At 33.7% G+C, this 12,367-nt stretch overlaps 1 protein-coding gene across 2 annotated transcripts in view; it reads right to left on the reverse strand.

The window, feature by feature from the left end:
* Positions 1–1,405: 1,405 nt before the first annotated feature.
* LOC139144720 (VWFA and cache domain-containing protein 1-like) overlaps positions 1,406–12,367 on the reverse strand; it is a 59,842-nt gene continuing 48,880 nt past the window's right edge. For both annotated transcript variants that reach the window (XM_070715446.1, XM_070715445.1), the window contains exons 20-26: positions 11,654–11,782; positions 11,210–11,405; positions 10,665–10,832; positions 4,072–4,166; positions 2,519–2,641; positions 2,227–2,303; positions 1,406–1,882 (exon numbers count right to left, since the gene is read on the reverse strand). In XM_070715446.1, the coding sequence (XP_070571547.1) occupies positions 1,467–1,882; positions 2,227–2,303; positions 2,519–2,641; positions 4,072–4,166; positions 10,665–10,832; positions 11,210–11,405; positions 11,654–11,782 (1,204 nt within the window). In that variant the 3' untranslated portion in view covers positions 1,406–1,466. The remainder of the gene's footprint in view (positions 1,883–2,226; positions 2,304–2,518; positions 2,642–4,071; positions 4,167–10,664; positions 10,833–11,209; positions 11,406–11,653; positions 11,783–12,367) is intronic.

Here is a 12,367-nt window from a genome sequence, read left to right on the forward strand (position 1 = left end):
TACTTCAAGAACAAAACTGTGAATTAATAATACTTGCAACTATCAAAGTCATAATTATTTCATAAAAAGACATATTTACATAGTTGCATTGTACCTACAGAGTTTTTGCCTTATGTCCATATTTAGTAATATGTTACAAACCCTTGATGGAGAGCTTTGGCATCTAAGGTAATATGGTGGTCAGGTAAAAATTCGATGTGCTGGTTGTAATCCACAGTAAGTGAGGCTACCGACAATTCCCCTTGATTTGTTCACTCATACATTTTTTGCGAAAGGCTTTTTCAATTTTATCAGTTTCTTAACAATATTTAACTTACAATTTAAGTTTAGGATTATTTGCTAAAACTGTGTTCCAAAATTATTGATTTTGTTTAAAATTCAAGAGTAAATTGAATGAAAAGTCGATGTTTGGAGGTACTAAAAATTGCACACTTTTCAAGATAAAGTTATCAGCAACTAAGATGGTCTCATCATACCACCTGTCAGACATGCAAATTTCCTTTGTTACGAACATTAAAAAAAAATCAATACCGTTTCTTTCGCCAACACAGATGCAACTTATTCCCTTAGTTTCCTTGAAAATATTGTGTATGGCTGTCAAAAATCTATGTCGACAAAATTGCAAACTTGCTATCTCCTCCGCGGAAAAGGGGTTGATCTTCTCATTATTCACAATGAGAAATCAGAAAATTATGATTATCAGAACTATGTTGCCATAATTTTGAAATATGGACCGAGTTGTTCTGTGTACAGAAGAAATTTGCGTCAGTTCACACAGTAAGTGAGGCTACCCACAATTCTCCATGATCTGTACACACGGAGATCACTCACTGAACTGAAGCAAATTTCTTCTGTACACAGAACAACTCAGTCCATATTTCAAAATTCTGGCAACATAGTTCTGATAATCATAATTTTCTGATTTCTCACTGTGAATAATGAGAAGATCAACCCTTTTTCCGCAGAGGAGATAGCAATTTTGTAATTTTGTTGACATAGATTTTTGACAGCCATACACAATATTTTCGAGGAAACTAAGGGAATAAGTTGCATCTGTGTTGGCAAAAGAAAGGGTATTGATTTTTTTTAATGTTCGTAACAAAGGAGATTTGCATGTCTAACAGGTGGTATGATGAGACCATCTTAGTTGCTGATAACTTTATCTTGACAAGTGTACAATTCGTAGCTCCTCCAAACATCGACTTCTCATTTACTTTTCTCTTGAATTTTAAACATAATCAATAATTTGGGAACATAGTTTAAACAAATAATCCTGAACTTAAATTGTAAGTTAAAAATTGTTAAGAAACTGTTAAAATTGAAAAAGCCTTTAGCAAAAAATGTCTGAGTGAACAAATCAAGGGGAATTATGGGTACCCTCACTTACTGTGTATTCTGCGTTCAGTGAGTGATCTCCGTGTGTACAGATCATGGAGAATTGTGGGTAGCCTCACTTACTTTGTAATCTACACTTGATATGCGTGACTAACTTCATCTGGCTCGTGATATATAGGTTCAGATTCCATTGGAGCACTTGGCATACCGCCTGCTTCGTTGATTGGCGCACTTGGCATACCACCTGCTTCGTTGATTGGCGCACTTGGCATACCACCTGCTTCGTTGATAGGCGCACTTGGCATACCGCCTGCTATAAGGTCTGATTGCATAGGCGCACTTGGTATACCGTGTGCATCGGTGTACGCTAAATTGACTGATCCAGAATTTGAGGCGTTAAATTTTCCCGTAGTTTCTGCATGCTTATGTCGATTCGAAAATAAGCCAGTCCTAGCCTTTACGATGAGCACGGAAGCCAATACAATCAGCAAAACTACAATGACCACTGTTGAGGCAACAATGGCGACTGTAGACTTTGAATCGGATTCTGTAGATGAGAATAATAATTTTTTTTAATCCGATGAACTACGAAAACGGAAATAGGCATTGAATGAATATTTCAGCTGTCATGCTTCATTTAATATCTACATGACTATCAGCCACAAGCGGTAGAAAAGCAATTTCTTTCCGTTTTAAGGCAAATCCTTGCACATATAGTAATATTTCAAAACATTATTTCTGTCAATTTGCAAATTTTCTTTAATCTTGATTATCAACAATGATTAGCTGTCAGTATTATTTCCATTCGAACGTTCGAGACAAACTATGCTACCGTAAACATCTTCGCACTTACACTTTTTTATCTAGAATCTAGAAAAACACGATACTTACTAGTCACTGATGACGGATATGCATTAACACATTGGTCATCGTCATTCCAAGTACAGCTTATAAATGCTCGGCAATCACTAAAAATGGAAAGATGGAAATTTTGCTGAAAAAGTTACAAGAAGTGCTGTCTGACGCAGAGGCAGCTCAATGGATAGACATTCATATAAAATGAACGATGAAAATATTTGCTGGGGACAAACATGAAGATAGACATGAAAGCGTGCAGTCGAATCGGCAGACAAAGATGAAGAAAGAAGAAATTGTGTGCATGCACTGATATGCATCTATTTACCTCGAAGAAACCTTTCCACGACAATCTGTAACGTGACAGCTTTTCAACCCCTCATATGCATCAGGTTCTTCTATAATTGGTGAGAGTGAAGGGCTCTCTGGAGTGCATGGCGGGTCATCGTCACTACAACAAAATCATTACAAACGGTAAAAGATGCAAAACATCACTCCGGAATACATGTTCATACGACAGAATATGAGTCTGAAAAATATGAAAGAAAACATTTTGGACCCTTATATCGTTATCTACAGTGTGTTTAAGGTCTGGTAATAGATTTTGCTTTTATTCGGAAAATACTAATTCTGTATCACTTCTCTCGAAATATACAACGCTAGTGCTGAAGTTATAATTTCAAGCTATTTGCCCTGGAAAAGAAGAAGTAAACTCTAAAATAAACTTGAAAGTATTCCCCACCACTAATTTAAGTTTACCAAACAACGGGTTAGAGTATTTTCATACTTTAAATGTTACAGTAACTAGCATGGATTCAGTCACGTGGCATATTTGATCTTGTTAAAAGATCTGTCACCGGAATAATTTCAAGGTAATCGTTATCAAGTCCGTTACAGTAAGTTCAGTTGAATATTTCCTTGTGTCGTCATTATAAGATTTGAAACAAACCTATGCATTTAAGTATAAAATTCCGGATCTTAAAACCAAACATGACACATATTTCGCTCCTTTCTTGTGCTAATTGTGTATCCATTTTTCCGTTTGCAGCAAGACATTGATTCATTTAGGTGAAATATTTCAGATTCAGAATTTATCTCGTCACGTAAATCGTAATGGCTAGAATAATGCATCATTTTTAACACACAAATAAATGAAGAACTACCTCGAGCAAGGACGCCACATACCGAGGAAACTAGTATTTTTACACACCTTCCCGGTTATTGTACTCCTAAATTATCATTTACTACCCTAATCTGACCCTTACCAAACAAAAAAAGCTTTTCACACATTACTTTAAGAAACAGAATGTTATATTTGTTGAGGCTTTCTTTGTATCTATCTATCTATCTATCTATCTATCTATCTATCTATCTCTCTCTCTCTCTCTCTCTCTCTCTCTCTCTCTCTCTCTCTCTCTCTCTCTCTCTCTCTCGATATATCAATAGATCTATCTCCTTAAGGAATTTTATCGACCAGGAGGCAAGGGAACTAATTATATAACGAGAGGGACAAGGTAAGCCACACAAGACAAATACTGAAGTAACCTGTTCCTAACACACCCAACAGCATGGTCTACTGGTTCTATTTCCTTGTTTAAAACATGGTTATCAGCAATGTGTGCATAATAAACACCGAATATCAGCCCATCAAAACATAATATAGAATCGCATACATCATTTTACTTGAGTGCGTCATTCGTCGTGTTATATTGTGTTTTGTGCGTTTTTGTTTGTTTGTTTTTGTGATATCCACGTCGGGTAGCGATATAAATTAGGTTTACTTCTTTCGCGATAGTACTTGGGCTGATAGTACTTAAGTTATAAAAGTGCACAAATCAGTAATGTATACAGAATTTCCCGTTTCAACAGCTAGACACTAACCTTGTGAAAGTGAACTTATCATTACAGTAGTCGTAGTCAGCTTGTGATAGACAGGGACACTCACAGGCATCGATGTCAGTGGTGTAACAGTTTCTCTGTGTAGAGAGAGTAAAATACTAGTAGTCCGTGGGCTAGAGGGGGTCTACGTGCATCCCCCCCACAGGATAACAAACCTGTATTTTTCAGAACCCTTGGGATCCCTAGAATACGAAATGGAATTTTAACAGAAAAAATATAGGGACGCAATAGCTGTTATGGTCATGTTTTGAAGGGTACCGCAAAATCACGATTTTCCAAGCCAAATGCATTTTCGTCAAATCTGTCTTCTTGTAAGTCATGTGCTGACTCATTTTTGAACATAACCTCACTTGTTTGGTATCATTAGAAAGGGAATTTATTCCTCTTTAAGATGACATATTGCATTATGCAATATCTTCTACAGTTTTTGTCAAATATGATCAAAATTTACCCCTTACCCCAAAATTTAACATTACAAATTACAGAAAATCTCAAATTCTACCAATTTTTTAGCTAGGCATAATAAAAAATGCAATGCTTTGTCTGAAATCTGTTTTATTTAGTACAGAGACATGTCAGAATTGTGAAATAGACTTTTTACAGAAAAAATATTGGGAATCTACATCTGTAACAGTCATATTTTGAAGGGTACCGCAAAATAATAGTGTTGCAGATTTGCATGCACTTTTGTTAAATCTGTCTTTTTATAAGTTATCTGCTGAGCTTGTTTTTGAATATAACCTGGCTTGTTAGGTATCATTAGAAAGATAATTCACTAATCTTTAGAATGACATATTGTAACATGCAATATGTTATATAGTTTTCATGATATATAACCAAAACTTACCCCATACCCCAAAGTTTACATTGAAAATTTCAGTCATAGCTAAAACCAAATTCTACAATTGTTTTAGCTTGACACCAAAAATCTGGCCGTTTTTGCTATTAAATCTATTTTATTTGGTACAGGGACATGTCAGAATTATGAATAGACTTTTACAGAAAAAATATTGGGAATCTACATCTTTAACAGTCATATTTTGAAGGGTACCGCAAATTCACAGTGTAGCAGATTTGCATGCATTTTTGTTAAAATTGTCTTCTTATAAGTTATCTGCTGAGCTTGTTTTTGAATATAACCTGGCTTGTCAGGTATCATTAGAAAGATAATTAACTAATCTTTAGAATGACATATTGTAACATGCAATATATTATATAGTTTTGATGATATATACCAAACTTACCCATATCCCAAAGTTTACATTGAAAATTTCAGTCATAGCTAAAACCAAATTCTACCATTTTTTTACCTAGACATATAAAATCTGACCGTTTTTGCTATTAAATCTATTTCATTTGGTACAGGGACATGTCAGAATTATGAAATAGACTTTTAACAGAAAAATATTAGGAATCTACAGCTGTAACAGTCATATTTTCAAGGGTACCGCAAAATCACAGTGTAGCAGATTTGCATGCATTTTTGTTAAAATTGTCTTCTTATAAGTTATCTGCTGAGCTTGTTTTTGAATATAACCTGGCTTGTTAGGTATCATTAGAAAGATAATTCACTAATCTTTAGAATGACATATTGTAACATGCAATATGTTATATAGTTTTCATGATATATAACCAAAACTTACCCCATACCCCAAAGTTTACATTGAAAATTTCAGTCATAGCTAAAACCAAATTCTACCAATTTTTTAGCTAGAAACAAAAACTCTGGCCGCTTTTGCTATTAAATCTTTTTTATTTGGTACAGGAACATGTCAGAAATATCAAGTAGACTTTTAACAGAAAAAAATATTAGGACTCTACTGCTGTAGCGGTCATATTTTGAAGGGTACTGCAAAATATCAGTGTTGCAGATTTGCATGCATTTTTGTTAAATCTGTCTTTTTATAAGTTATCTGCTGAGTCTGTTTTTGAATATAACCTTTTTTTAGGTATCATTAGAAATATAATTTACTAATCTTTAAAATGACATATTGTAACATGCAATATCTTGTATAGTTTACATGAAATATGACCCAAACTTACCCCATACCCCAAAATTTACATTGAAATTGCAGTCATAGCCAAAATCAAATTCTACCATTTTCTTTACCTAGACATATAATTCCGGCATTTATTTGTATGAAATCTATTTCATTCGGTAATGGGTCATGTCAAAAATATAAAATAGACTTTTAACAGAAAAAAGATTGGAATTCTGTAGTTGTAACAGTCAGATTTTGAAGGGTACAGCAAAATCTCAGTATTCTGACTTGCGTGCATTTTTGTTGAATCTATTGTCTTTTAAGTCATCTGCTGAGTTTTTTATAGAATATAATGTAAGTTGTTAGGTATCATTGGTAAGATTATTTACTAGTCTTTAAGAGACATATTGTAACATGCAATATCTTGTACAGATTTTTATGAAATATGACCAAAACTTACCCCATACCCCAAATTTACATCGAAAGCTACTGTCATAGCTAATGTCAAATTCAAGCAACTTTTTTACGCAGACATAAAAAATTAGGCAATTTTTTGCATGAAATCTGTTTTATTTTGTACTTGGCCATATCAGAAATATGAAATGAACTTTTAACAGAAAAAATATTGGGATTCTATAGCTGTAACAGCTGTATTTTGAAGGGTACAGCAAAATCTCAGTATTCCTGATTTGCATGCGTTTTTGTTAAATCTGTCATCTTATAAGTCGTCGAATGAGCTTGTTATTGATTATAACCGGGTTGTTTAGTATCATTGAAAAGGTAATTAAATAATTTTACAATGACATATTGTAACAGGCAATATCTTGTACAGTTTTCATGGAATATGACCAAAACGTACCCCATACCCCAAGGTTTATATTGAAAGTACGTCATAGATGACGTGATCAAATTCCGTGAATTTTTAGCTAGACATGATAAAAATATCTCTGTTTCGGTATTAAGTCTGTTTTATATGGTACTGGGTCATGTCAGAAATGTGAAATAGACTTTTAACAAAAATATTTGGACTGTATAGTTGTAACAGCCATATTTTGAAGGGAAATGCAAAATCGCAGTACCGAAAACTGGCACCTTTTTTGTTAAATCCTTCTTCTTGTAAGTCATCTGCTGAACTTATTTTGTGACACAACCTGGCTTGTGAGGTATCATTAGTAGGGAAATTTATTTTCTTTAAGATGACATATTGTAATATACAATGTCATTCATAGTTTTCCTAGAATATGGTCAAACTTTACCCATACCCAAAAAATTCAAATCGCAAATAACAGCGTACCTTAAATTCTACCATTTTTTGCTGCACATAATACAAAAGGCAATTCTTGTTTAAAATCTGATTTATTTGTTACAAAAGCATGTCACAAGTATAAAATTAACTTTTAACGGAAGATGATACAATTTAGTAGCCATTTGGATCATTTTTGGAGGGGGAACCCATATATTGCAAATGTATGTGTTTCGGCAAATTTGCCCTGATACCTAAGTACCTTTCCAAATATGATCAAAAAGGCTACAAAATCATATTATGTTCCTGTTAAAAGTTAATTTCATATTTGTAACATACTTTTTTAACAAAACACATATTTCATAGATTGCATACAAGCATTGCCTTTGGTATATAAAGTTAATAAATTGTAAAAAATGGTAGAGTTTCAGATTTGCAGTAATTTGCTGTGTAAACCTGGGGTATGGGTAAGCTTTGGTCCTATTTCATGAAACCTAAACAAGACATTGCATATTACAATATGTTATTTTAAAGACTAGTTACTTACCTGTCTATTGATACATAACAAGCCAGGTTATGTCAAAAATCAAGCTAAGCAGATGACTTTTAAGAAGACAGATTTTAACAAAAAAGCAAGCGAGTTGGCAATACTGTGATTTTGCGAGACCCTTCAAAATATGACTGTTACAGCTGTAGAGTTCCAATATATTTTCTGTTAAAAGTCTATTTCATATTTCTGACATTCACCCGTACCAAATAAAAAGATTTCATATAAAGCATTGCCTTATTTGTTATGTCTAACTAGAAAAGTGGTAGAATTTGACGATAGCTACGAAAGTAATTTTCGATATAAACTTTGTGGTATGGGGTAAGTTTTCGTCATATTCTATGAAAACTATATAAGATATGGCATATAACAATATGTCATTTTAAAGATTAGTAAATTATCTTTTCAATGGTACCAAATAAACATGTTTATGTATTACAATAAGCGCAGCAGATGACCTACAATGGGACAAAGTTAACAAAACACATATGAGTCTGCACTGCAGTGATTTTGCAGTACTCCACAGAATATGCCTGTTACAGCCATAGAATCCCAATATTCTTTCTGTTAAAAGTCTATTTCATAATTCTGACATGTCTCTGTACCAAAAAAACTATATTTAATTGCAAAAACGGCCAGATTTTATATGTCTAGGTAAAAAAATGGTAGAATTTGGTTTTAGCTATGACTGAAATTTTCAATGTAAACTTTGGGGTATGGGGTAAGTTTGGGATATATATCATCAAAACTATATAACATATTGCATGTTACAATATGTCATCTAAAGATTAGTTAATTATCTTTCTAATGATACCTGACAAGCCAGGTTATATTCAAAAACAAGCTCAGTAGATAACTTATAACAAGACAATTTTAACAAAAATGCATGCAAATCTGCTACACTATGATTTTGCGGTACCCTTCAAAATATGACTGTTACAGCTGTAGATTCCTAATATTTTTTCTGTTAAAAATCTATTTCATAATTCTGACATGTCCCTGTACCAAATAAAATAGATTTAATAGCAAAAACGGCCAGATTTTTGATGGCAAGCTAAAAAAATTGTAGAATTTGGTTTTAGCTATGACTGAAATTTTCAATGTAAACTTTGGGGTATGGGGTAAGTTTTGGTTATATATCATGAAAACTATATAACATATTGCATGTCACAATATGTCATTCTAAAGAGTAGTTAATTATCTTTCTAATGATATCTAACAAACCAGGTTATATTCAAAAACAAGCTCAGCAGATAACTTATAAGAAGACAAATTTAACAAAAATGCATGCAAATCTGCTACACTGTGATTTTGCGGTACCCTTCAAAATATGACTGTTACAGATGTAGATTCCCAATATTTTTTCTGTTAAAAGTCTATTTCATATTTCTGACATGTCCCTGTACCAAATAAAATAGATTTAATAGCAAAACGGCCAGATTTTTGGTGTCAAGCTAAAAAAATTGTAGAATTTGGTTTTAGCTATGACTGAAATTTTCAATGTAAACTTTGGGGTATGGGGTAAGTTTTGGTTATATATCATGAAAACTATATAACATATTGCATGTTACAATATGTCATTCTAAAGATTAGTAAATTATCTTTCTAATGATACCTAACAAGCCAGGTTATATTCAAAAACAAGCTCAGCAGATAACTTATAGGAAGACAGATTTAACAAAAATGCATGCAAATCTGCAACACTGTTATTTTGCGGTACCCTTCAAAATATGACTGTTACAGATGTAGATTCCTAATATTTTTTCTGTAAAAAGTCTATTTCATAATTCTGACATGTCCCTGTATCAAATAAAACAGATTTCAGACAAAGCATTGCATTTTTATTTTGCCTAGCTAAAAAATTGGTAGAATTTGAGATTTTCTGTAATTTGTAATGTTAATTTTGGGGGTAAGGGGTAAGTTTTGGTTATATTTGACAAAAACTGTAGAAGATATTGCAGAATGCAATATGTCATCTTAAAGAGGAATAAATTCCTTTCTAATGATACCAAGCAAGTGAGGTTATGTTCAAAAATGAGCTCAGCACATGACTTACAAGAAGACAGATTTGACGAAAATGCATTTGGCTTGGAAAATCGTGATTTTGCAATACCCTTCAAAACATGACCATAACAGCTATTGCGTCCCTATATTTTTCTTGTTAAAATTCCATTTCGTATTCTAGGGATCCCAAGGGTTCTGAAAAATACAGGTTTGTTATCCTGTGGGGGGGGTGCACGTAGACCCCCTTTAGCCCACGGACTATAGTCATCGATTCTGTTTGATGAAGTCATTACATTCCCAGCATCCCATTGGGCTAATAACTAAATTTCATTTAAGATCTAATGCAAACGGTTTTTAAATATATTATCATGATATACCATTTTATGAGTCTGTTCAATAAATCTCCAGTTTCAGAATTATTAATATTAATTCGCTTCGAAAACCGCATATTTCAATTGAAGAAGAGTATTTTAAAGGACTGTTTGCAAATAACATCACTGTCTAATTCATATGCAAAACTAAACAATTTTCTGAAAAAAAAGATGAAGCTTTTGAATTAAGCATGTGAGAACGACGAATATATATCCAGACAGGCCGCACGACAAGCAGTAACAACGGCTTAGCATGCAATACTAACAATAGTTTTCCAAATTTCTAGCTTTAGTTTTGTACTCAGCAATAATCTTGTGCTCCCTCAGCAGGCAGTCTTTTCAAGTTAAAAAAAAGTTTGAGATTTCAAAAACAGCTTCTTCACCGAAAAAATTAATTTCATTTTAGAGATCAGTTAATATATACATACATAGTAGCATGGACATATGACACTATCCCGGCAATGTGCCGATCTATCAGAGATATCGATAATTCCAAGAAAGGCATTGGTATCTCGGATATGCGACAGCTGATAACGTTTACACACATCGTCATTGGTCATTTTGTTCACGCTATTTGACCATGCAGACGACTGTGCCTGGAAACAAATGAAACAAATCGTATTATATTTGATCGATTAAATTAAAATAACGGTCTTTAGATAGCACACTCTCAAAACTATAAAGTGATGTGAGAAAAGACACCAATGAAAGTATGTATTCCTTTAATATGAAATAATAATTCACCTGGTACCGTGATTCCAAAGGAATACGAAATAATTCGCAACAGGGTACAATTACCATGCCTAATAGGAATATTCAAATAGCACAGCTCGAGTGCAACACTCGATCATTCGATTGATCAATAAACTGGCTAATGCTCTAATCACTTTAAAATTGATTCATTCATCCCGATATACTTAAGATAGATGCAACCTCATTGGCGAATTCGGGTTCTTGTCAATGTATATCTTACCGTGTAATACTTTTGATCTTTTATTTTCTGGAAGTTCAGACAAGTTTCTTTTGTCAACAATCCTTCCATCATGAGATCTTTAGCTATACTCGGCTCTATCTGGGTGATGTGCACCTCTTCGATATCAAAATCCTCATCAGAATTCAAGAAGTCTTTGTGCACCACTAGGTAACCACTGATGTCCATTACGAAGCATCTAAAGAATCGATGGATGTAGACTGTTTAAATGTCCTCGATTTGACATTTTATACATTAATACTTAAATGTACAAAATCAAGAGAGAGTTCTCCCCGTCGATCATAAATAGCAGTACTGTTCAAACATAAAGAATGTTATAATGCATAGTGTAAAAGCTTACTAAAGAAAATATTCAATTGGTTCTCTTGTTGGCATGACATAGTGAGATTGTACATGATAAAGAACGGCATAAACCGATCAACTCACGTGTATCTAGCTTCATTGCACTCCTGATAATTTTGTGCGAGCAAATTATAAAAGTACGCCAGTGTGAAATCCATACCCATGACAGCTATGACGTCATCAGATGTGGAAGAAACTTGTGTGCTGACGGTCCTTAAGATGTTGAAAAATATACTGAATTAGTAGTGAACCACTAGACAAAAGTGAGCGCGCTCGTTCTCTTCCAAAATGATTAGGAGAAAGAAAGACTACGACTGGAGATTAATCGGAGGAAATGTATTTTGTACCGAAGGCTGCTAGATAAAGAGACATTACTGCAACCATTAATAAGACCGAAATATTTTAGAAATTGTGACAATCTCAAAGTGAGTTGTAAGAAGAATGAAATCGGCTTTTCCTAAACACGGTTCACAATTTAGTTAGAGACAATTACGGTACCCCGATATCGGCAGGAAAAAGAAGATCAGACGATACCGTGCCAATGAAATACAAAAAATTTATGACATCGCTCTCGTTCTGCACTTTGCTGCCACTTTCCTGATATTACAACCCCACCCATCCCCAACCCAAGAAAAACGTCTTCAAGCACGACACAGCGAATCGATACTCAAAGAGTGTACAAGTCCCTCCATGGTACGTTTCATTTCTGATACGGAGTGAACGTACCTAATGTAAATATTTCAAGGAAAATCAAGTCCTTGAAATATTCCCACCTTTTTGCTAAACGTAAGTATACCT

Source organism: Ptychodera flava, chromosome 12 (genome assembly GCF_041260155.1).
Source record: "Ptychodera flava strain L36383 chromosome 12, AS_Pfla_20210202, whole genome shotgun sequence".
In the NCBI taxonomy this organism is placed as follows: Eukaryota; Metazoa; Hemichordata; class Enteropneusta; family Ptychoderidae; genus Ptychodera; species Ptychodera flava.